The sequence below is a fragment of the Heteronotia binoei genome, chromosome 5 (genome assembly GCF_032191835.1).
Source record: "Heteronotia binoei isolate CCM8104 ecotype False Entrance Well chromosome 5, APGP_CSIRO_Hbin_v1, whole genome shotgun sequence".
Taxonomy (NCBI): Eukaryota; Metazoa; Chordata; class Lepidosauria; order Squamata; family Gekkonidae; genus Heteronotia; species Heteronotia binoei.
In genome coordinates this window covers 21,298,359-21,324,351 of record NC_083227.1, presented here as the reverse complement: position 1 = coordinate 21,324,351, position 25,993 = coordinate 21,298,359, and the positions used below count along the sequence as shown (strand labels likewise).

The 25,993-nt window shown below is 46.9% G+C and overlaps 2 protein-coding genes across 4 annotated transcripts; one reads left to right on the top strand and one right to left on the bottom strand.

Moving 5' to 3' along the window:
- Window positions 1-314: 314 nt before the first annotated feature.
- On the top strand, window positions 315-6,038 carry LOC132572210 (uncharacterized). The gene is made up of 2 exons (XM_060239053.1): window positions 315-897; window positions 4,603-6,038. Exons 1-2 carry the CDS (start codon window positions 331-333, stop codon window positions 5,302-5,304), a joined length of 1,269 nt encoding a protein of 422 aa, XP_060095036.1. The 5' UTR covers window positions 315-330; the 3' UTR covers window positions 5,305-6,038.
- A 6,072-nt stretch (window positions 6,039-12,110) lies between these two features.
- On the bottom strand, window positions 12,111-20,315 carry LOC132572207 (zinc finger protein 271-like). Of its 3 annotated transcripts, none has more exons than XM_060239047.1 (3): window positions 19,540-20,315; window positions 16,876-17,002; window positions 12,111-14,266 (listed from the first exon to the last, which is right to left on the bottom strand). In XM_060239047.1, the coding sequence occupies exons 1-3, from the start codon at window positions 20,296-20,298 to the stop codon at window positions 12,450-12,452; spliced, it is 2,703 nt and encodes a 900-aa protein (XP_060095030.1). In that variant the 5' UTR covers window positions 20,299-20,315; the 3' UTR covers window positions 12,111-12,449. The 3 variants fall into 3 exon arrangements, with proteins under 3 accessions (XP_060095030.1, XP_060095031.1, XP_060095032.1); XM_060239048.1 differs by having other exon boundaries at window positions 12,111-14,263; XM_060239049.1 differs by having other exon boundaries at window positions 16,876-16,996.
- Between the last annotated feature and the right edge of the window lie 5,678 nt (window positions 20,316-25,993).

The following is a 25,993-nucleotide window of genomic DNA, read 5'->3' as shown; positions in this document are numbered from 1 at the left end:
AGCCGTCAATCACGGCAGGTTTATAGAACAAGGTGGGAGTCAAGCGGCACCTTTAAGACCAACCAAGTTTTATCCAGAATGTAAGCTTTCGTGCGCTCTAAGCACACTTCATCAGACGAGGAGATCCGGTACAGTGAACGGAGGCATGAATATTGGCCACCGATTTTTGGTGTCGAAAAAATACTCATTTATGGCGCTGATCTGAGACTTTTGGGGGGGGGGGAGAGGGGAAGTGGCGGTCAGAAATCAACAAGCCGGCGTGTCTCTGAAAGAGAACCCCCTCCCCAGTTTTTAGGAAGACCTCGACGCTGCCGTGCGCCTCCGTGCGTCATGGAGAACCTCGAAGCCATCATCTTGGTGATCCTGGCCACCCACAACCTGGTGCGCCTGCACTTGCACCGCACCGCCGTCGCCTCCCGGGCCCGGCGCACCATGCGGCGGGTGATGGCCAACCACTTGGCCCTGCTGCACCAGCTCCTCCCCGACCTCTGCCCGGACAACGAGACCCGGCTGCTGGTGGAAGAGCTCAGCGCCGGGCCCCACCGCTTCTGGTCGCGCCAGATCAGCCAGGACTGGTGGGAACGGGTGGTGCTGGAGACGTGGGAGCCCCGCCAGTGGCTCCAGGGCTTCCGCATGACCAAGGCCACCTTCCTGGAGCTCTGCGACAAGCTGCGCCCCGAGCTCCAGCGCCAGACCACCACCATGAGGGCCCCGCTCAGCGTGGAGAAGCGGGTGGGCATCGCCCTCTGGAAGCTGGCCACCACCGAGTGCTACCGCTCCGTGGCCGCCCACTTCGGCGTCGGGCGCTCCACCGTCGGGGAGGTCTTCATCGAGGTCTGCCTGGCCATTGAGAAGCTGCTCTTCAAGGACGTGGTGGCTCTCCAAGACCCCAAAGAGGTACGCCCTTTTGCGTCAGGAGGATGGGCTCCAGCATTTTGTGCTGATGTTAATAATACATTTTTTTTTAAATTTAGAGCAGGGGAGGTCCCCAACGTGGTGCTCGTTGGCACCATGGTGTTTGGCGACACCTTTACTGGCACCCATGAAGTGTTTTTAGAAAGTGGGTATGGCTAGGTGGGTCTTTTGTCTAGGAAGGCACCTGGAAGTCAGAATCATAGAGTTGGAAGGGACCTCCAGGGTCATCTAATCCAACCCCCTGCACAATGCAGGGAATTCACAAACACCTCCCCCTAAAAATCACAGGATCCTCATTGCTGTCAGATGGCCATCTAGCCTCTGCTCAAAAACCTCCAAAGAAGGAGAGCCCACCACCTCCTGGGGAAGCCTGTTCCACTGAGGAACCACTTTGACGGTCAGGAAGTTCTTCACAGTGTTGAGATGGAAACTCTTTTGATTTAATTTCAAGCCATTGGTTCTGGTCCTATTTTCCGGGGTCACAGAAAACAATTCTGCACTATCCTCTATATGACAGTCCTTCAAGTACTTGAAAATGGTGATGATATCACCTCTCAGCTGCTGCCTCTCCAGGCTAAACATACCCAGCTCCCTCAACCTTCCTTCATAGGACTTGGTCTCTAGACCCCTCACCACCATCTTCATCGCTCTCCTCTGGACCCAAGCATGGGCAGAGCTACCCGGGCTTGGTTCTGCTTGCTGCTGGCTGTAGCAGGAACTCATTTGCATATTAGAAGAAGAAGAAGATATTGGATTTATATCCCGCCCTCCACTCCGGAGAGTCTCAGAGCAGCTCACAATCTCCTTTACCTTCCTCCCCCACAACACACACCCTGTGAGGTGGGCGGGGCTGGAGAGGGCTCTCACAGCAGCTGCCCTTTCAAGGACAACCTCTGCCAGAGCTATGGCTGACCCAAGGCCATGCCAGCACGTGCAAGTTGAGGAGTGGGGAATCAAACCCGGTTCTCCCAGATAAGAGTCCGCACACTTAACCACTACACCAAACTGGCTCTCCTATTAGGCTACACCTCCCTGATTTAGCCAATCCTCCAAGAGCTTACAGGGCTCGTAGTACAGTGCCTACTGTAAGCTCCAGCAAGATTGACTACATCGGGGTGTGTGTGGCCTAATATGCAAAAGAGCTTGTGCTACAAAAAAGCCTCGGCAACCTCTGCACCTGGAAGTCATGGCAACTTCTGGTAACTTCAGGAGGGTATCTGGAGAGGTGGCTGAATAAAGACTGCCTCTCTCGTCCCGACTGCTGGTATTCCAAGGAGGTCTCCCATCCAAGTTCTTGTCAAGGTCGACCCTGTTAGCTTCTGAGATCTGATGAGACTGGGATTGCAGGGTTTTTTTTTTAATGTTGCTTTGGTGGCAGCTGCCACCACAGCACCAGGGTCTTCAGAGTGTGACTGAAGGTAAGCTGCAGCAGCCAATTTGTCAATTACTCTGCATCCTGTGGTAGCCATTTTGTGACTGCCCCCACCACACTGTGTCAGTATTGCAAAGGTGTCCTCAGGCTCAAAAAGTTTAGGAACCCTGGATATAGGAAGTGAATTTCCCGCTTTTCTATCTGGGCTCCACAAATAAAAACATTGTCAAAGAACTTTATAGGCTGGGAAGAGCTGTATTGTATTACTACTGCCAAATGATGACACAAAGGAGTGAATCAGGGAGACTGGCCCCAATGACAGCGCTACAAGCTAAGGGCTGCAGGGGCCACTCAGTTTAGACCCTGCCAGCAATAAGTATCAGCTCATCCACTGCATCCCCAAAGAGGAGGTTGTAGTTGAGACAGCACCCACCATTGGCACAGTTGGTGAAGTCTGGGTGGTTCCTGAGCATGGGCAGAGCTATTAGGGCTTGGTGCTGCTTGCTCCTGGCTGTCAGTGGCCTTCCAAGTCAGTGGCCTACTGGGATCTCTCCCTATAGGCCAAATGGCAATTCCATCCCACAATGCAATAATTTTTTAAAAGAAATTCATTTCCCACTTTTCTCTTTGAGAATCCACAAGTGGATTTTTTTTAAAAACCAATAAAGCATGACACAAAACATAAGGTGACTCAGATATACATATACTGTTTAATTTACTTCATTTGTACCCCGGCCTTTCTCCCCAGTAAGGACCCAAAGGGGCTTACCTTGTTCTCCTCTCCCTTATTTTACCCTCATAACAACCCTCTGAGGCAAGTTAGGCTGAGAGAGAATGATTTGACTGGCCCACAGTCACACAGCAAGTTTTCATGGGGATTTGAACTTGGGTCTCTCAGATCCTAAGTCTTGACACTCTAATACACATACTGTCAAATGACAGCAGCAAATGACAGAATGCTAACCTTGTGTGTGTAAAGTGCTGCCAAGTCCCAGGTGACTTACAGTGACAAGGTATTCAGGTGAGAGACGTGGGCAGGCAATGGCAAACCACTGCTTTCATCTCTTGAGATGGGGTTTGCCTGCCTCAGCGATGCAGCTCTGGACTTCCTTGGTGATCGATTATTCAGGTATTAAGCAGGGCCAACATGACTTAGCTGACAAAAAATGGGCTAGCCTAAGCTATCCAGTTCAGGGCAAAGAAATGACAAAAAGCAGCAGACTAAAATATTATGAACATGAGAGACCAAGTCCTTTGAGGAAAGGCTGAAGAAGCTGAGTATGTTTAGCCTGGAGATGAGACAACTGAGAGGTGATATGATCACCATCTTCAAGTACTTGAAGGGCTGTCATATAGACAATGGTGCAGAGTTTTTCTGTTACCCCAGAAGGTTGGACCAGAACCAATGGGTTGAAATTAAATCAAAAGAGTTTATGGCTTAACATTATGAAGAACTTCCTGACTGTTAGAGCAGTTCCTCAGTGGAACAGGCTTCCTCAGGAGGTGGTGGTCTCTCCTTCTTTGGAGGTTTTTAAACAGAGGTTGGATGGCCATCTGACAGCAATGCTGATTACGTGAACTCAGGCAGGTCATGACAGTGAAGGCAGGAAGGGTTGCATCAGTGCTTAGTTCTCATGGCTGCTTCTTACACGCCCAGGGAAAGAAGTGTTTGCCACTTTGTCAGGCAGCAATTTTTCTCTAGGCTAGTTTTGCCAGGGATCCTGGAGAGGTTTGGTGGGGTTTTTTTTTTTTTGTCATCTTCTGGGCTTGGAGCAGGGGTCACTGTAGGTGTGGGGGGAGGTACTTCTAAAGCTCTTGCATTGTACAGAGGGTTGGACTAGGTGACCCTAGAAGACCCAACTCTATGATTCTACGAGAGTATGTATAAAAGGATAGCACATAATCAATGTTCCCTCTAAGCTGCACAGTCTTGTGAGCAAAAATTCTACTTTGTGAGCTACTGGCATTAAAGTTGTAAGCTATTGGCATGAAGGGAGCTACTGCATAAATTAGTGTGCTCTGGGGCCATTTTTCCTGAGCTAAGACAAAAATGTGTGAGCTGGAGGCTTAAAATCTGTGAGCTAGTTCATGCTAACAGTTTAGAGGGAACACAGCACATAATACCGTATATAAATTAAAACCCCTGCATCTCAAAGCAGCAGCAGATTAAAACCAAAAGGATTTAAAAAAAATAGTTTAGTCCCCATGTGAGGGTTAAATGTAAGTCCAAAATGAAAAGCTCAAAGACTACAGCACTAAGAAAATAGAGGGACCGTTAGAAAATGTCTTAATTTCTCAATCTTTTCATTTTGAAGGTTATGGAGGGCTTTGCAGAAATGGGGTTTCCCAACTGTGTGGGGGTCATAGACAGGACCCACATCCCCATCATCTGCACTGTTCGAAAGGGAACCAATGTCAGCCAGAAGGGTTTTTTCCCCATGTCGATGCAAGGGACAGTGGACCACAGGGGCCGTTTCATTGACATTGAGCTCAGCTGGTGCGGAAAAGATAAGGACGGCTCCTTCTTTCGAAACTTGGCTCTCTGCGAGGCAATGGACCAGGGGTCATTCGTCCCTGGGAACCCTACAATGACCCTTGGTGATGTGGAGATTCCACCTCTGATCTTGGGTGATGATTCCTACCCTCTGAAGAAGTGGCTCATGAGACCTTTCACAGGCGACCTCAATCCTCATGAAGAGCGGTTCAATTCCCGCCTGAACGACTGCAAGAAGGTGACTGAACATGCCTTTGGGCGGCTGAAGGGGCGGTGGAGGTGCCTGGCCACCCGTTTGGAGGTCGCGGAGGAAAACATCATCCCTGTGGTGGTAGGCTCGGTCGTGCTGCACAATATCTGTGAGAACCGTGGGCATGCCTTGCTCGATGGGCCGTGGGCACAAGATGGAGTGTGGGACCAACCTCCTGAGGGGCACTTGAAGTTCCCCACATCTGCCCAGGACACACAGGACGGGAACTTGGTGCGAGAGGCCCTGGCAAACTACTTCATGGATGATTCTTGATTATGGTGGGTTTTCACTGAACCAAGAAGGCCTCTTTTTTAAATGTACACTTTTGGGTTAATGCTGATCTACTGTTCATGCTTGTGGGGAAGGAGGAGGCGGGGGAGGTTGCCAGCCATGGTGTGAGGTAAATTTTACCACTCCTCAACTCGTCTTTTCTACCCAATCTATCATCTTTTTATACTGCCCTTCTGCAAAGAGCTTGGGTGCCCTACACATGAACACATGAAGCTGCCTTATACTGAATCAGACTTTGGCCCCTAGAAGTCAGTTTTGTCCATTTAGGCTGGCACTGGCTCTCCAGGGTCTCTGGCAGAGGTCTTTTGTAACACCTACTAATTTAAGCTTTCAACTGGAGGTACCAGGGATGGAACCTGGGACCTGCATGCCAAGTAGATTCTCTTCCACTTAGCCACACAGCCATCATTCTCCCCTGATATGTGTGGCTAAGTCGGATCAGACCAATGGTCCATCTGATCCAGCATCCCATCTCAGACAATGGCCAACCAGTTCCTCTGGGCAGCCAATAGCAGAGTACAGAAGCCGAGACCTTCCCCTGAGGTTCCCTTCTGGTTCTGGGATTAGTGCCTCTGAATGTAGATGTTCCCCTCAGCCACCACAGCTAGTAGCCATTGATAGACTTATCCTTCATAAATCTATCTAATTCTCTTTTAAAGCCATTTATTGCTGTGGCCATCACTACATCTTCTGGCAGCGAATACCACATTTTAATCACGCTCTCTGTAAAGTAGAATTTCCTTTTGTTGTCATGGTGATTGGGCCCTCATGGCCTAGCTTCCAGACAAAGGGTTTTTTAAGGGACAGGCCTGGCTAGTGCTAAGTCAGTTGGCAACTCTATGGTTAGTGCTCATTGGATCCTGTCTGTAGAAGGGTGCAGGTTAAAGAAAGGCCTTTGAGGAACAAAGCACATAGTCATTTCCTAATTTTAAAAATAAACCATTTTTGAACCATTTGACTTGAGAGAACATGTTTCTTGAAACTAAACTGGATGTCTCTGCTCACTATCCTGAGATTCACTTTTGTAATGTTTGTTTTTGTGCAAATTGTCCTTGGTTCCAGGGTCTGGCGTATTCCGTAAAAAAGGATCACATGAGGTGAAAGGCCTCAGCTGGAGATCCTGGAGGGCTAGTGCCGGCCTGATGGAAGGAGGGTCTGGCTCAGAAGGAAGCCTTGTGTGATGTTTCTAGTTCTGAGCAAAGTTCTGCTCTTTGTAATACTTCCTATTGCTCTTTATAATACTTTCTATTATTTGAATTTCATGAAAAACAGCATGAAAGCTGTTAGGCGTTTGAAGAACACTGCCTTAAAATGGCGACTTCTCCTGTGCTCCCTCACAATCTCAGCTGAATCTTTTAATCTCTGCATATTCCAGAGCTCTGGATATCTCGCAACTTGGTGACTGAGTGGTTCACACTGTTCTCAGCAGAATGTGCATTGCTTCCACTGACAGGCAGTGTGCTTGAATCAGATCCACAGCCAGGAAGTGACCTGTGAGTTGCATTGCCGTACCCAAGTGCAATTAAAAAAAACAACACCCTTTTATTTTCTGACATGAGAATGTCCATTCAAAAATAAAAGCCTTGTTTTAAAAACAAGAAAAATTGGGTATTAAAAATATCAGTTACAATTAGTGCTCTGAAAACACTGGTCATTCATCACACTGGTAGTGCCTTGGGCTTTAGAAAAAGAAGAGTTGGTTTTTATACCCTGCTCTTAACTACCTGAAGGAGTCTCAGAGCAGCTTACAATCACCTTCCCTTCCTTTCCCCACAACAACCACCCTGTGAGGTAGGTGGGGCTGAGAGAGCTCTGAGAGAACCGTGTGACTCAAAATCACCCAGCTGGCTGCATATGGAGGCGTGGAGATTCACACCCAGTTCTCCAAAATAGAGTTCACTGCTCTTCTACAGCAAGCTGGTTCTCATATATAATCGCCCAGCACGCCCATCCAAAATTCTGATTGGTGGGTTTTTCAAGATCTCATGGGGTTGCCAATCCCCAGTTGGAGGCTGGGTTATCAGAATCGATCCATGGGTATTTGGGGCTCTGGGGGAGCTGTTTATTTGAGATAGAGGCACCAAATTTTCAGCATATTAACTGGTGTCTTTCCTCAACCCACCTACCCCCCCTACAGTTTGCAGTTTCTGAAATAGTGGACTTAGAGAGGGATCAGTAGGAGTAAGGAGATTTTAAACACTCCCACCTGTGTTGTTTTTCCTGTGAAAAGGCACCATCAAGCTGCTTGTAGGGTTGCTAGAAAAAATGAAACATTTAAAAGCAGCAAGAGTGTATCTGAGCATGAATAGAATGCCTTTTGTTCACCTGAGGATATAGTTACATCTAATTCTGGGTGATAGGGCCTCTTAATAGGGCTGCCAGCTTTCCTCCTAGCAGTGCTCCTTAGCAGCAGTAGAGCTTCCGTGAGGGGAGAAACTTTACCAGTCGAACTTCTGGTTACTGTGCACATGAACCCTGCCTGGGAAAAAAAGTTGTTGTCAGTCCTACATTCAGATGTAAAAGAATCAGAGGGTATGTTTCATAGATATGAACAAAGGGTGTGGAGGAGCTGCACCTGTTGAACATCTGCCTTTGTTTTCACTCTTACAGGCACAAGTCTTCCTACCTGGAAAGGCACAGTAAATAACATTTTTAAAAATTGTCTGGAACCATTTCTTACTTCACTTATACGCTGTCCTCTCATTGAGACTCAAGGCAAATTACAGAATGAGAAGCCAACACAATGAAAACTGTTTAATACGTACTAACACTGAAAGAAGAAAACCTTGGAGTACAAAATCAGAAAACATATCCAAAGCATGATACATAACAGAGTCAGTTTGGTGCAGTGGTTAAGTGTGTGGACTCTTTATCTTGGAGAACCGGGTTTGATTCCCCACTCCTCCACTTGCAGCTGTTGGAATGGCCTTGGGTCAGCCATAGCTCTGGCAGAGTTGTCCTTGAAAGGGCAGCTTTTGGGAGAGCTCTCTCAGCCCCACCTACCTCACAGGGTGTCTGTTGTCGGGGAGGAAGATAAAGGAGATTGTGAGCCACTCTGAGATTTGGAGTGGAAGATGGGATATAAATCCAGCGTCGTCGTCATCATGGTCAATGCAAGACAAAAACTGCCTGACACTTCATACATTCAAGTTAGAGTCCTGGTTGTGTAGCCATGTTAGTTTGAAGCAACAGAACAAAGTTTGAGTCCAGTGGCACCTTGAAAAACCAACAAAGTTTTATTCAGGTGTCTGAAGAAGTGCACATGCACACAAAAGACCTTGAATAAAACTGTGTTGCCCCTGAGGGGAATAAAACTGAGGTGGCACTGGAACCGAACTGTGTTCTCAATTTAGAGTCCTGTTCACTTTATTAAAAAAAAAAAGTCCACTTGAACAATTTCATTCTGAATAAAACTTTGTTGGTCTTAAAGGTGCTACTGGACTCCTACTTTGTTCTACTGCTTCAGACCAACACAGCTGCCCCCCTGGATCAATCCTCACTTCAGGTTTTCATTTGAATGCTTCCCTAGGCTATGAGGAACGGAGGCATAATAGAGATGGGAGCAAAATTTCCCTATAGGCTAGCATTTCTGTGCACTGGCTGCCCCACCTGAGAGCATATTGAACAGGGAACCAGAAGTATTGTATTAATATAGCTGCATTTCATATGACCTCTAGAGAGAAATAGGAACAGAGCAAGTGTTCCTGTCTTGGCACCTCGCTGATGCAAATTGCCCAGTTCAGATTTTCTAGCCCATGGCTACAAAGAACAGGTGAGTGAAACCAGCTTGGGAGGAGCCGGGACAATTTGCCATGTACAGGTATGCATTTTAATACTTTGCAATTTACTTGGCAGAAGAGCGGGAGGATAATAGCGGCACTGCTATACGTACTGCGTTTATTGTGGCAGAGACTTTTGTGGACTTTATTAGATGTGTGAAATGCTGGCAGAAATAAATATACATGGGCACGGAGGTAAATAATGCAATCAGAGGGATTTAAAACGTAAGGGGTACAATTTGCAACTCGGGTATGCACACAGTGACTGTTTGTAAGCAGGACAATAGGAAGAGCCCTACTGGATCAGACCAGTGGTCCACCCAGTCTAGCATCCTGCCTCACACAGTGAGAGACCAGTTCCTCTAGAGGGCCAACAGGGCATAGAGGCTGAGGCCTTCCCCTGATGTTGCCACCTGACTCTGGGATTCAGAGGCTGACTGCTTCTGAATGTGGAGGTTCCCCTCAGCCACCATGGCTAGTAGCCACTGATAGACTTATCCTCCATAAATCTGTCTAATCCCCTTATAAAACTATTTATTTCGGTGGCCATCACTACATCCTCTGGCAGCAAACCTCACATTTTAATTACCTCTGTGTAAAGAAGTATTTCCTTTTGTCTGTCCTAAACTGAGAGGGAGAAAAAAAATTCTCTTTGTCAACTCTAGTAAAATAGTACAAACCTGCTTATGACCTGAGTTTGATCCTGGCGGAAGCTGGGCTCAGGTAGCTGGCTCAAGGTTGACTCAGCCTTATATCCTTCTGAGGTCGGTGAAATGAGTACCCAGTTTGCTGGGGGGAAAAGTGTAGATGACTGGGGATGGCAATGGCAAACCACCCCGTAAAAGGTCTGCCATGAAAACGTGATGCAGTGTCACTCCAGAGTCGGAAACGACTTGTGCTTGCACAGGGGACTATCTTTACCTTTACTTTCTATGCCTGTGTAGTGAACACATATGAAGCTGCCTTAGATCCTCAGTCCATCAAGATTCAAGTGATCTACTCTGATTGGCAGCCACTCTCCAGGGTCTTGGGTAGAGGTCTTTCACATCACCTGCTTGTTTTTTTTTTTAATTGGAGATGCTGGGGATTGAATCTGGGACCTTCTGCATGCAAAGCAGATGTTCTAACACTGAGAAACTTGCTAGCTAAGAGTCTGTCACATGTCTGATGGAAGCAGGCACTAGTCTGTGAAAGCTTCTGCCCCTATAGATAAGCTTAATGTTTAAGGTAAGGATGTCAAACATGCAGTTTGGGGGCCAAATAAGGCCCCCGGAGGGCTCCTATCAGGCCCCCGAGCAACTGACTGTCATCTGCTTCCTTCTCCCTCTCTCTTGCTTCCTTCTGCATAACAGCTTGCTTTGCAAGGCTTGCTGAGGCGCTACAGAGCAAAACCTCTATTTTCTCCATTGGCTTAGGCTCCCCCATTGGCTGAGACAATAGAGAAGTCCACAGATAGAGCCTGTTGTCTGCCCCCCAGCTCCCAGCAACCAGAAGCGTTCTAACCTCTGAGTCCACTCCGGAAAAATGATTCACTGCTGTCCATCATGAATTTATCTAAGCCTTGCTGCAGCAGACCAAATTTCAAGCTAGGCCAGCACCTTGTTTCCCCATCAAGCCCACAACCAGGACAGAAAGCTATTTCCTTTTTGACGTTTGATGTTTTTATTGTATTTTATTTTGTAAGCCAACTTGGGCAGGGAACCTGGAAAGGCAGTGTAGAATTTTTTCAAATAATTAAATTAGGCTTTCCCCATTTTACATCCACAACAACATGGTATTCAGATATACTGTTTATAAAAATGGAGGTCTACTGAGTCACAGATAACAGCCTTAAATGCTAAATGTGGTTCATCCAGACCCTTTTTAAAGCCAACCAATCTAGTGGATTGTGGATACTCAGGTTCAGAAAACCTAATACAGACCACGAACACATACCACAATTCAATTTTAATCAAATCTTGACTGAAATAATAAAGGATACTGAACACACAAATCCCAACAATCAGGAATAAATGCAAGGTATTAATGAGCATTCTGGGGTTGGATGTAGAGTCCAAAAACCACAAAACAAGAAATTCCTTGGTCATTTTTTTTTTTTAAAGTTGCTCCCTGTTCATTTATGTAGGAAAAGGAGTCCCTGACAGAGATACCTCCTTTTCAGCAAATAAAAGCAAACTTAGCGATCTCTTCGAAGACTGCTCTCCTTTCTCTAGTAAAACAGCCAGCCAAATACAACCCAGAATAAGCACTTCATTCTTCCATTGTAATGAACAAGACTTTAAAAGGTGTCTGAGCTTCCCTCTCTGCTCCCACCAAATCCAAAGGAACTTTGGAAGTTCTGGATTATACCTGTGATTGTTTTGTAGAAAAATATGTGGCGGAGCTCATTTGCATATGCCACTATCCCCAGCCAAAAGCAACCTAATGCAAGAAAGGAGAGCCCTGGGTGAGTGAAGCCTGCTTGGGTTGGCTAGAGATCCAGCCAGCCCAAGCAGGCTTCGCTCACCTGGGGCTCTCCTGGGCCACCCCCCCCCCCAGTCAAAAAACCAGCAAGCCACCCACCACCCAAAATCACAAAAGAAGTGGAGAAAGGGTGGTGCAGGCTTCTCCAGGGGTTAATGAGGGCTGAAGGGAGCGTGGGAAAGCTCCTGGTGGCTGGCTGGCTGCCTGCTCTCCTAATCCAAGGATTGTTATGCAGCTGCACCTACTATTCAATGGACAAGGTAGGTGGGAAGGAAGAGGGGGTACCCTCAGAAAGCTTCAGGAGCTGCATTCCTGTGAGCTGCTGCTGAATCTGAGGCCTGCTTGTGACCTTTTACCAGTCTCCAAAAAGACATGTGGGATGGAACAGTAGGAACAATGTCACACAAATCAGCCATTCGCCCAAAACCACATGCATGTGCCTCCATAAAAGCGGTCAGAAACCACCCCTTTCCCTAACCCCAAGCCTCTATGCAGAAAAAGAAAACTCCAAGGCAGGCTGAAGGTACTCCCTCTGGTTAAAATCTGTTTTCTCTCTCTCACATGTGATTATCGTTTTTAGAGTCATCGCTTTAGAGAGAATCGTAAACGAAACATGGATTCCTGCCCCAAGGAGGTTAAACAGGGATTTCAAAAGGCAAGGAGACGCTGAAAGGAAAAGTAGCTAGCTTAACCCAAAGAGCTTAGTTTGGTATATGCAGTCCCCCACTCCTTCATTTTATTCTCATAATAATGTTCAAGAGAGACTGGCCCGAGGTCACCCAAGAGCATCGTAGCTAGCCACTACCCCCACTGACAGCCGGTGCCAAGGTATTAACATTGACAAGAACGGTTCCAGTTTTTCCTGAGATTGACCAAGCACCGAATCTAGCTCTTCTCACAATCCAAGCACTTGTACGGTTTCTGCCCTGCAGGGTTGCTCACAGGAGCTAACAGATTGGGCCTTCTCACAAAGTTCCGCCCACAGTCTGAGCATTGATATGGCTGAACACCTGTATGGACGCTCTGGTGGTTGAGGAGGTGGGAGCTATTCCGAAAACTCTTCCCACAGATCGAGCATTCAAACAGCTTTTCCCCCACACAGTTTCTCGCCCGTACCACCAGGTCAGAACTCAGGTAGCGGCTTCTCAAGCACTCCGAACATTTCGAGCCCTTCTCTCCAGCTTGGTCAGTCTGGTCTGACCGCTGCCAGAAGATTCTCCCGCATTGAGAGCACGTACAAGGTTCCTCTCCTGTGTGGATTTTCTGATGTCGAAGAAGAACAGAATTGGAGGTGAAGCTTTTCCCACAGTCGGAACAGTTGTAAGGTTTCTGCCCGGTGTGGATTCTCACATGCACAAGAAGGTTTGACCTCCGGTCAAAGGCTCTCCCACAGTCTGAGCATCTATAGGGCTTCTCTCCTGTGTGAATTCTCTCATGCAGCACCAGATGAGAGCTCCAGCGAAAACTTTTGTCACAGTAGGAGCATTTGTATGGTTTCTCTCCTGTATGGGTCCTTTCGTGCGATTTAAGATTTGGCAGGTTTCTGAAGTTTTTCCCACAGACTAAGCATTTATATGGTTTTTCTCCTGTATGGATCCTTTCATGAATAATCAAGCTCTGCTTCTGGCTAAAACTTTTCCCACAGTGGGAGCATTTATGTTGCTTCTCTCCTGTATGGACTTTCTGGTGGGCAATTCGTTGCAAGCTGTTCCGGAAGGTCTTCCCACAGACCGAGCACTCAAAAGGCTTCTCTTTGTGGGTCCGGACATGCGCAACCAGTTCTGCACTGACATCAAAAGCTTTCCCACAGGCAAAGCACGCAAATGACTCCTTCACTGTGTGGGTTCGCTCATGCTCAACGAGGTCCGAATTTTGGCTGAAGCTTTTCCCACAGTACGAGCACAACGCCGTGTGGATTCTCTCATGCGACATGAAGTGTGAGCTCCAACTGAAACATTTCCCGCAGTGCGAGCATTTGTACGGTTTCTCGCCCGTGTGGATCCTCTGGTGGACTTTGAGACCTGAGATGTTTGTGAAGTTTTTCCCACACACAGTGCACTTGTAAGGTTTCTCCCCAGTGTGAGTCCTCTGGTGTTTAAGGAGATCTGATCTCTGACTGCAGCTTTTCCCACACTCAGAGCAGGTATAAGGCTTCTCGCCAGCATGGATTCCCTCTTGCGAGTTCCACCCAAAGGTATTCCCACAGTGTGAGCATTTATGGGGCTTCTGCCCTGTGTGGGTTCTCTCACTTTCTCCACAGTGGGCACATTTATACAGTTTCTCCCCCACGTGGGTTCTCTCATGGGACACGAGATCTGAGCTGCTACCAAAGCTTTGGCCACAATGCCAGCACGTATAAGTTTTCTCTCCTGCCTGGCTCCTCTCAGAAGTCAAAAGGAGCGGATTTTGACCAAAGCTTTCCTTGTGCGCCTCACATTTCATGCTGCTCACCTGCGGCAGGGCTATGGCTTCAGTGAGACTTTTATCAGTGCCTTCAGGAAAAACAGGCCCAGCGGCTTCCGTCTCTCTGTTATTTCCGTTCTGACTCTCTGCCCTGCATGGATTCTCATCCCCTTTTCTACCACGTGAGAAATCATTCTCTCTGGATGTTTCCAACAGCATCTTTGGTGGTTCCTCTTCCTCAGGGTTTTCCAAGAAAGGCTTCAGCTCCTCCTCAGGTTCGCTCATCCACCCATTGCCTGCTGGAAGAAAATTTTATTTTTTAAATTTTCTTTAGTTTCCTATCCCGCCCTCTCCACAAGCAGACTCAGGGCAGCTAACCATCAATCAAAAAACAATTTAAAATTACAATTTAAAACAATAAAATTAACAAAATACATTTCATGTTTCTACTCAAAGTTCAGTATAAGTGGGATCATAACTTTCTTTCCTCTGACAGTGATCTTGTGGTGGATATAATACTTCATAAATGACGTTGCTCAGCTGTGTAGAGTGGCAGTTCTGTTAGATATTAAAGGCCTGTTGAAACAATTCAGTTTTACAGGCCCTGCAGAATTGGGAGAGATCCCGCAGGGCCCTTATGGCCTCTGGGAGGGCATTCCACATTGTTGGTGCTGCCACTGAGAAGGCCCTAGCTCGTGCAGAGCAGTCTGGCCTCCCTTGGTCTGGGCATAAATAACAGATTTTGTGTTCCTGAGTGCAGTGTTCTCTGGGGAACATATGGAGAAACGTGGTCCCGCAGATAGGCAGACCATATAGGGCCTGCCTATCTGCCAATAGGAAAAGGGGAGAATCCAGAAGTAAATTTAGGTGATGGTACTTGAGATTAATGAAATCTGCATGCTGGCCAAAATCCATCAGTCGCCAATGGTCAATAGACTAATTGATGGGCCACCTATTGTTTGATAAAGGGGAAAACAGTGTTCAAGGGGATAAAGGGGAAACAGTGTTCAAGATTCTTTCTGAACATGATCTGTGGGTGTCAACATCCCCTTTTAGCATAGTTCTGGCATCTTTTAGAGGCGAGGGCCGAAGAAGATCTCCAAATCCTGAACGTAAGAAGAGTCCTACTAGATCAGATGAATGGTCCATCTAGTCCAGCATCCTGTCTCACACAGGAGCCAACCAGTTCCTCTGGAGGGTCAACGTCACGGCATAGAGGCCAAAGCCTTTCTCTCATGTTGCCTCCTGGCTCTGGGATTCAGAGGATCAGTGCCTCTGAATATGGAGGTTCCCCTCAGTCACCATGGCTAGGAGCCACTTAAAGACTTATCCGCCGTGAATCTCTCTAATCCCCTTTAAAAGCTGCTTATTCCTGTGGCCATCACTGCATCCTTTGGCAGTGAATTCCACATTTTAATCATCCTCTGTGTAAAGCAGAACAAAGTTGGAGTCCAGTGGCACCTTTAAGACCAATGACGTTTTATTTAATGTATAAGCTTTCATGTGCAAACATACTTCTTCAGATACAGTGTGTAATGTAGTATTTCCTTTTGTCTGTCCTGAACTTTTAAAATGGGATCAGATAGATTTGTGTAGGATAAGTCTATCAGTGGTGACCAGGGCTTTTTTTGTAGCAGGAACTCCTTTGCATATTAGGCCACACCTCCACGATGTAGCCAATCCTCCCAGAACTTACAGTAGGCCCTGTACTAAGAGCCCTGTAAGCTCTTGGAGGATTGGCTACATAAGAGGGGTGTGGCCTAACATGCAAAAGAGTTCCTGCTACAATAAAAGTCCTGGTGGTGATTGAGGAGAACCTCCACATTCAGAGGCACTAAGCCTCTGAATCCCAGAGCCAGGAGACAACATCAAGGGAAGGCCTCGGCCTCTATGCCTTGTTGTTGGCCTTAGTTGGCCACTGTGGGAGACGGGATGTTGCAGTAGATGGGCTAATGGTCTGATCCTGTAGAGCTTTTATTAAGTTGTTATAAAAGGGGATTAGATAAATCTATCAGTGGGTAGAAGCCATAGTGAATGAGGGCACTAAGCCTCTGAATCCCAGTGCCAGAAGGCAATATCAGGGGAAGGCCTTGGCCTCCATGCCTTGTTGGCTGTCTACAACCGTCTGCCTACACCAGGCCAGGGGGAGGGAGAGGGATAAGGGGAAGATTCCCCTTCAACAACTAAGTAATTCTGCTTCTGTTGCTCTTTGCCCTGGTATGCCCCAGAAAACTAACTTCAAGCTTTGCTAATATAGATACACAGCCAGAGCAGAAGCAGCTTCCATTGCAAAAGACACAGTACTTGAAAGAAATATGCTGTTCCTGGTAGCATCCCTAGCCATCCATGACATCATGGCAGGTCAGCCAATGACTAAAAGAAACATCCAGACAGGCAGTAGGCAAAGAAGAGACAGGTGTTAATCCCTTTCTGGGCAATTTCAGAAACATATAACTGCTACTACTGTCCACAGACCTGGAAAAGGGCCCATTCAGTTCAAAGCAGCACTACAGGTAGAGCTGTAACAACTTCAGGAGTTCATGAAGACAGGCCCTGCCCAAAAGGTGATTAACACATGGAATTAACTTCCAGAGGTGGTGGCGGCGGCTGCAAGCACAGATGACTTCAACGGGGGATTGGATAAACATATGGAGCAGAGGTCCACCAGTGGCTATTAGCCACAATACGTAGATGGAACTCTCTGTTTGGGGCAAGTGATACTCTGTATTCTTGGTGCTTGAGGGGGGGCAACAGTGGGAGGACTTCTAGTGGTCTGGTGTCACTAGTGGACCTCCTGATGGTACCTGTTTTTTTTGTTGTTGTTTTGGCCACTGCATGATACTGACTGGATGTGTTGGACTGGATGGGCCATTGGCCTGATCCAACATGGCTTCTCATGTTCTCTTACCTGAAACATTTGCACTTCCATCAACGCACTGCTTGGCTTCCATGAAACACTGTCTCTTTGCTGCTCCTAGCAATTCCTTGCTTGTCTTGGGTAGATTTACAAACATGTCTTCTGAAGAGCCCTTAATCTGAAAGGGGGAGGGGTGGCAATTAAAAATGAAATCAGGAAGCAACAAAGAACTGTTTTGATAAAAGGGGGGGGGGTACATCTGGCAAACTCCAATACACAGTAGTACAAATTCAATTCTATTGGTCGATCAGTTCCAGACTTCTCTGATCCTACTTCATTATTACTGAACGTCCCATTCTGTTGATAGTACTGACTCGCCCAGTGTAATTCGCTTTGAGTTCAGTGAGAAAAGCAGACCATAAATTACGGAAATAAAAAAGTATCTCAGTCTGCACAACGATTTGGAAATTGGGGAGAAGCTGTGGCTCAGAGGGAAGGCCTCTGCTTGGCATGCAGAAAGCTTCAGGTTTCAATCCCCAGTGTCTCCAAATAAAAGGACCAGGCAGGAGGTGATGGGAAAGACCTCTTTTGGGCAGGGCCTGTCTTCATGAACTCCTGAAGAGTCCCTGCTGGTCAGAGGAGACAATACAGACTTTGATGGACTAATGACCTGATTCAATACACACAATTCTTGGCATACTGGCTCTGATCTGACAATGACTTGGATTAATTCTGGACCATTCTGGTGAGGCATACAATAAGACACATGATGTGACACGTATACCCTTGAATAGGACATAAGGCTGCATTATAAGAGGCCTCAATTACATCTTTAAGCCTCTGACACTGTATTAAAACACTTTCTTTTTGGTCCATCATTGGTTTATTGATTTATTGTATTTTGTATCATGAGCCAATCCAATCCAAATAACTTTACTGACTTAGTAATAAAAAGTACAGCATGCATCATGAGCCTGTATGTGTATATGCTTGTTTGACCTCTGAAGAAGACTATTCTAGGTTGAAACATGTCAGGTCAAGTGGTTTCCCATTGTTGTTTTATTTTACAAAGGAGGGATGGTGGCTCAGTGGTAGAGCATCTGCTTGGTAAGCAGAAAGTCCCAGGTTCAATCCCTGGCATCTCCAACTAAAAAGGGTCCAGGCAAAGAGGTGTGAAAAACCTCAGCTTGAGACCCTGGAGAGCCGCTGCCAGTCTGAGCAGACAATACCGACTTTGATGGACTCAGGGTCTGATTCAGTATAAGGCAGCTTCATATATGTTCATAAGGAGGCTAGTGATAGGCCGCTAAATGTTTTTAACTTTCTATAATAAAGAGATGTATTTTTGCTTATGGTTTAATTCTATATTTTGCTTTTAATTTTGGGGTCTTTAAGTTGTATATTAACCTTTTAGGTTCCTGGTTCAGCATAAGACAGCTTCACATGTAACTTTAACCACCTTGTGGGTTATTTATTTGGCGGGAACTGCATTAACAAGGAGTTTTTCGTATGGGCATTTTATACCAGCATTATTTCCCAACAACCATGGGCATTAGAGCCTTATTACAGGATGGGGGTGGAAAGCACCATCAAGTCTCAGATGAATTTCACCAACCCCACAGGGTTTTCGAGGCAAGAGACATTCGGAAGTGGCTCGCCATTGCCTGCTTCCGTGTAATGACCCTGGATCCCCTTGGTGGACTGCTATACAAATTCTAGCCAGGTCAAACCCTGCTTAGCTGCCAAGGTCTGATGAGCTCTCACTAGCATGGGCTATCCAAGACAGGGCTATTGTCTATTACACAACCCCCCAAACTGAGTGCTCTGATTTTACAGAGGAAGAGAGAAAACCAGCTTTTTATTGGGGAATATTAATTTTCCTTAAATCAAAATGGTAGGCTTATGCAAGAGGTGAGGTAAGTGGGAACTAATGTTCCTGCTTTGCCCGCAATGTTTCCATCTCTGGGCCTGAGTGTCTTCATTCCCAGGATCAGAAAATGGATGCCTCTTAGCCCTTCAGTGCAGCCAAAATGTCTGCCAAGCCTAACCAAACCAGACTTCGTGTCATGCCGGCCTACCTAGGGTCTCAGAGACTGGATTGGGTTTGCCTCTCTTCTGTGGAAAAGAGACCATCCCAGTTCAGGTGGGCATTGCTGTGTCACATTCCAGGGCTGCACAGTTATATCATATTCTAGAGGTGCACTGCTGGATATCAGAGGAAGAAGAAGAAATAATTGGATTTATATCTCGTCCTGCACTCCAAAAGAGTCTCCGAGTGGTTTACAATCTCCTTTACCTCCCCCCCCTCCCCACACACAACAGACACCCTGTGAGAGCTCTGACAGAAGCTGCCCTTTCAAGGTCAACTCTGTGAGAGCTATGGCTGACCCAAGGCTATTCCAGCAGCTGCAAGTGGAGGAGTGGAGAATCAAAGCCGGTTCTCCCAGATAAGAGTCTGCACACTTAACCACTACACCAAACTGGTGGGTAGCCATGTTGGTCTGAAGCAGCAAAAAAAAAGGTCCAAGTTCAGTGGCACCTTTAAGACCAACAAACAATAAAATTTTGTTGGTCTTACAGTTGCCACTCGTCTCAAACTTTGTTCTGACTTTATACTTCACTTTACTGTAGTTTTGTTCGTTTCCCCAGGGACCTTCACTTCATGTGGGACAATCTCTTTTTTTTAAATGGGGGGGGGGGTGGTCTTGTTCTCACCTGCCGTTCCCATCCCTTGCCACCTTGCTGCGCCTGAAGGAAATCCTCCGCCAGGGTCACCGCTTGGGTGCAGTTCTCCGGATCACTCTCCCTGAGCCAGCACTGCATCTCTGGCGGCAGGACAGCCAAGAACTGCTCTAGGATCAGGAGATCCAGGATCTGCTCCTTGGTGCATCTCTCAGGCCTCAGCCACTGACAGCAAAGCTCCTGCAGCTGCCTGCAAGTCTCTCGAGGGCCCTCAGCTTCTCGATAGCAGAGCTTCCTGAAGCGCTGGCGCCACATCTCCGCCCCAACAGTATCTCCAGTTTGGACTTTCTCCTTCCCACAGCACTCAGCCTCGTGGTTTTGCTTTACTTCTCCAAGGGGAATCAGCTGGGGTTGGGAAGCCCACAATCCACCAGGCCACTTGGTGGCCTCTGCCACGCCCTTGGAAGGCACTGGAGATGTTCCACAGTCATTCCATTGCCTTGGTTCAGGCAATTGTAGGCCATCCCCTATAGAAGGAGGAGCCTGAAGTGTCTTCAGGAATTCCTGCAACTGGGCATCCCAGTTTCGGGATGGCTCTTCTTCTGGCTCTTGCTTCACGAGCTGTGGAGATTCCTCCAGCAGAACTTCACCAGTCCTCCCTGTTGTGAGACCATCAGCTTCTTCCATTTCTTCCTCTGGTTCAGAGTCAACTGACTCCTGTTCCTCTGTTTTGATCTGATTCCCCTGCTTTAGCGACTCCTGAGTGATTGTCGTCTCTTGCGTCGCAGCCATTTCCTTCCCCAAGAGGCAGTTCCACCCCTCAGTGGTGCGCAGACAAATGCACGCCCCTTATCGCCATCCCTTGTGGTAATCCTTGGTTTTCTCACAGCACCCCTGAAGCTCCATCAGGATGAAAGGCTAATCCAGCAAGGCTGGTGGGATCTTGTCAAAGCATCAGGGCTCTTCAACAAATGGTGGAACCAGATGATACTTCCAGATAACATTACACTTTTCTGGGACCAAGGGAAAAAAATGGAGACAAAAGAAAACCATTATAGAGATATGGTTGATTGGAGTGAAACCTAAAAATTCTGTGTGTCATGATACAGCAATAGCTACCTGCTTAGGGGGTTAAAATGGCATTAGAGAAATTAATTAGATAGTTCATATAAATTGCATCGCTAAGGGTGGCTAAATGGAACCCCCAGTTTCAGAGGCAGGGTGCCCTTGAGCACCAGGTGTTGGGAGATAGCAGCAAGGGAGGAATAATCCCTTTGATATCCTGCTGGCTGCTTCCTGGAGGCACCTAGGGGAATCACTATGGGAAACAGGATCCTGGATTAAATCACAAATGCCCTTCTTAAGCTTCCAGTGAATGCCATTATTGCATTTACTTCAGAATATCTGTAAATACTAAAGAGTATTATTTTCAGCCCTGGCCTTGGCCTGGTGGAACTCTCTACCTAGTGACATCTATGCTCTGCGGGACCTAGTTCAGTTCTGCAGGGCATGTAGAACAGAGATGTTCCACCAGGCCTACAGCAATGGACTCTCAAAATGGCCTTCACCAAGTCTGGTCCACAATCTACCAATGGAGAGAGTGAAATCTTATGTTTGTCATGGATTATCTGGAAGACGTTTATTGCTTTTATTTATTATCTATTGTATTTTTACTGTTTGCATGCCCTATGCTGATGTTCATTGCCCTGAGCCCTTTGGGGAAGGGAAGTTTATAAATTCTGATGATGATGGTGGTGGTGATGATGAAGAAGACGATATTGGATTTTAATCCCACCCTAAACTCTGAATCAGAGTGGTCACAATCTCCTTTACTTTCCCCCCACACACACACACATACACACAATAGACACCTTGTGAGGTGGTGGAACTGAGAGGGCTCTTACAGCAGCTTTCCTTTCAAGGACAACTCTGTGAGACCTATGACTGACCCAAGGCTATTTCAGCAGCAGAAAGAGGAGGAGTGGGGAATCAAACCCAGTTCTCTCAGATAAGAGTCTGCACACTTAACCACTACACCAAATTGATGATGATTCAGCATGTTTAAGCTTGCTGTCTGCATCTCTTTGTCAATTTAATGGGCATAACCAGAAAGAAAGGGTCATTAACATGTGGAATTCCCTGCTGCAATAAGTAGTGGCGGTTACAGGCATAGCCAGCTTCAAGAGAGGATTGGATACACATCTGGAGCAGAGGTCCAGCAATGGCTATTACCCACAAGGTATTAATGGAATGCTCTATCTGGGGCAGTAATGCTCTGTATTCACGGTGCTTGGGGGGGTAACAGTGGGAGGGATTCTGGAGTTCAGACCTTGTTGGTGTATCTCCTCTTGGCACCTGGTTTTGGCCACTGTGACAGGGCATGCTGGACAGAATGGGTGATTGGTCTGATCCTGCATGGCTTCTCTTTTCTTATGAAATTGAGACACAAATATGTATGCCAATGTAATGGGTGAAACTAGAAAAAAAATTGAGACACTAAATAGGTAGGTAGGTAGGCAGAGTAAATCAAGTGACAGACTCTAGAAGGTAGATAGATGATGATAGATAGACAGATGATAGATAAAATCAAGTGACTAACAGTGCAATCCTAAGAACACTTTTCTGGGAGTAAGTCCCATTGAGCAGACTTTAGCAGAATTCTGAGTAGACCTGCTTAGGATTGCACTGATAGACTCCGATAAATAGATAGAGTAAATCATGCGACACAGATTCTAGAGGCTTGCGGCTTGCAATTTTAACCGAAGCCTACCCATGTTAAAGAGAAGAGCAAGAGTCCAGCAGCACCTTAAAGACTAACAAAATGTGTGGCAGGTAGGAGCTTTCGTGAGTCACTGCTCCGCGATTCTAGGCAAGCCTCCTCCCAGAACTCAGAGCCTGGGGGAACGAGAATAAAAGCAACCCGAGCCCACCTGCAGCATCTTCCATTCTCCCGAATGCGCTTCCGCTCACCTGCCCTCTCTGCCTCCCCTGCCGGCAATCCCCGGGAACCAGAACCGCCTCTCCCGCTGCAAAATGCAAAATAACTATGCAAACAGCTGCCTGCCCCAAAAGGACAGGAAGGAATCTTTCTTTTCCTCTCCTTCCCATATGGCCACTCTGGGAGGCATAACTCGGTTGCTTTAACCCCTTCGGAGCCATCGAGGATCAACTGGTTGGACTGCAGCGGGCGGGGTTTACTCTGATGCAGCGAATAGGAGGGTCGCCGAGCCTCGGAAACACACTTGTAAAATTCTAGCCGGGGGTGGGGGTGTGTGTGTGCAGGACTCTGGACTTTGAAACGGAAAGAGGTTCAGAGTGAACGCAAAAAATCTGTCATCAGGCAAAGGGAACGCCAGCGACCGCACCCCGCCGTGTAAGGCTGCCAGCCTAGGGTTGCCAATCCCCAGGTGGGGGTAGAGGATCCCCAGGTGGGCACAGGGCAGGGGATCGAGGCCCTCCCCCCCTCTTCAGGGTAGGGTTGCCAATCCCCAGGTGGGAGCAGGGGATCCCCCGGTTTGGAGGCCCTCCCCCGGCTTCAGGGTCGTCAGAAAGCGGGGGGGGGGGGGAAGGGGAAGGAAACGTCTGCTGGGAACTCTTTTATTCCCTATAGAGATTTATTCCCATAGAAAATAATAGAGAATTGATCTGCGGGTATCTGGGGCTCTGGGGGGCCTGTTTTTTGAGGTAGAGGCACCAAATTTTCAGTATAGAATCTAGTGCCCCTTCCCAAAATACCCCCCACGTTTCAAAAAGATTGGACCAGGGGATCCAATTCTATGAGCCCCAAAAGAAGGTGCCCCTATCCTTCATTATTTCCTATGGAAGGAAGGCATTGAAAAGGTGTGCCGTCCCTTTAAATGTGATGGCCAGAACTCCCTTTGGAGTTCGATTATGCTTGTCACAGCCTTGATCTTGGCTCCACCCCTAATGTCTCCTGGCTCCACCCCCACAGTCCCCTGGCTCCACCCCCAAAGTCCCCAGATATTTCTTAAATTGGACTTGGCAACCCTACTTCAGGGTCATCAGAAAGCGGGAGGGGGGAGGGGAATGGCTGCTGGGCACTCTGTTATTCCCTATGGAGACCGATTCCCATAGGGTATAATGAAGAATTGATCTGCAAGTATCTGGGGCTCTTGGGGGGCCTGTTTTTTTTAGGTAGAGGCACCATATTTTCAGTATAGCATTCAGTGCCTCCCCCCAAAATACCCTCCAAGTTTCAAAAGGTTTAGACCAGGGGGTCCAATTTTATGAGCCCCCAAAAAGGTGCCCCTATTTATTTTTTCCAATGGAGGGAAGGCATTTAAAAGGTGTGCAGTCCCTTTAAATGTGGTTGCCAGAACACTCTTTGGATTTCAGTTATGTTTGTCACAACCTTGCTCCTGGCTCCACCCCCAAAGTCCCCAGATATTTCTTGAATTGGACTTGGCAGCTTCATATTTTCATATGTTCACTTGTTCGGAAGTCTCCTGAAGTCATACTATTAATCTCTCCTTTTTTCCTACTGGCAGCCACTGACCAAGGGGGTGGCCAAACTTGCTTAACATAAGAGCCACATAGAACAAACGTCAGATGTTCAAGAGCCAAAAGACATGAATGTCAGATGTTTCAGAGCCACAAGACAGGAAGGAAAGAGCCACATGCGACTCCTTCACACATACTGTGTAGCTCCCAGAGATCAAGGAGGAATTGAATGCAGGCTTACTCTCAAATAACTATGCTTAGCATTGGGAGGCGGAATAGGTAGTCTTGCAAGCTTTTCTCTTCCACCACAGAGGTTGCCTGTAGATCTAGAGTGGGGAATGAAAACGCAAGAGGTAAGGTAGCTACTGGAAGGAATTAAAGAGGGCAGTTCAGGGTTCCCCCTTAGTTTCAAAAGAGAGATGCATAATGGTGCAAACTGTGACCAGTGATTTATGTAGTATATGTGTGTTTCCTTCTCTCACTGGTGCCAAAAATAATTCCCTAACCTTTTTCTATGCTGGTCTTATGGGGACTGGTAGTCCCAGCCTTTGTTTTTTTTTAAAAGTGTCCTTCTAGAATGGTCATGTTTTCAAGTGCATACATATATATTTTATCTTTCTGTGCAAATAAAGTATTAAGGATTTTAAGAAAGACATGTGTAATGTTTGTTCCTGTCTTGTGGCTCTCAAACATCTGCCATTTATTCTATGTGGCTCTTTCATTAAGTAAATTTGGCCACCCCAGGTATAGGTACTATCTCCTAGAATGGGATGCCTCTTTGTCTTCACCTGGGAGCTGCCCTCTGACCCCTCCTCTCTTGCTTGTCCTCTCGCTCACTTTACATGCTGCCCCTGCATGGAAACACATTCACATGGGTACCAGGTTGATCTGAAACAACAGAACAAAGTTTGACCAAAGCATCTGAAGAAGTGTGCATGCACACAAAAACTTATACCCAGAATTAAACCGTTGTTGTTGTTCAGTCGCACAGTCGAGTCCAACTCTTTGAGACCCCATGGACAAAGTCACGCCAGGCCCACCTGTTCTCCACCATCCCCTGAAGTCTGCTCAATTTTGTGTTTGTCACAGCAACGCTGTCCAGCCATCTCATCTTTTGCCATTCCCTTCTTTTGCCTTCTATCTTTCCCAGCATCAGGGTCTTCTCCAGGGAGTGCTCCCTTCTCACTTGGTGGCCAAAGTATTTGAGCTTCAGCTTCAGCATCTGACCTTCCAGGGAACAGTCTGGGTTAATTTCCTTTAGGACTGACTGATTTGATCTTCTTGTAGTCCAAAGGACTCTCAAGAGTCTTCTCCAGCACCACATCTCAAAAGCATCTATTCTTCTGCTCTCGGCCTTCCTTATGGTCCAGCTCTCACAGCCGTACATTACTATTGGGAATACCATCGCTTTGACTATACGGACTTTTGTTGGCAGGGTGATGTCTCTTCTTTTTATTATACTGCCCAGGACCGCCATAGCTGTCCTCCCAAGGAACAAACTTCTTTTAATTTCATGGCTACAGTCACCATCTGCAGTGATCTTGGATCTCAGAAATGTGAAGTCTGTCACTACTTCCATGTCTTCCTCTTCTATTTGCCAAGGTGTGATGGGGCCAGATGCCATGATCTTAGTTTTTTAGTATTAAACTATCTTGGTCTTAAAGGCGCCACTGGACTCAAACTTTGTTCATGGAGACACGTCTCTGCAGGTCTCTCCTGTCAAAACGATGCCCTCATACTCATATACGCATGATGCCGGACAAATGAGTACTCTTTAGATCGGGCTTCTTTCTCTCGTTTCGACTGCAACCTGAATATGAACTAGATCTACTTGAACAGATGCAAGTTTATTTTTTTTTTTGCAATATACTTATTGGGAGATTTATTTACTGCCTTCAATATCATGCTTCTATGACTGGGCAAAACTCTGCTATATTAACCAAATATCCCAAAAATTATATTCCATTGAAGTCTCTCCTCCCCAAACCCCACCCTCCTCAGGCTCTCCCCCTCTCCCCATGCAGGT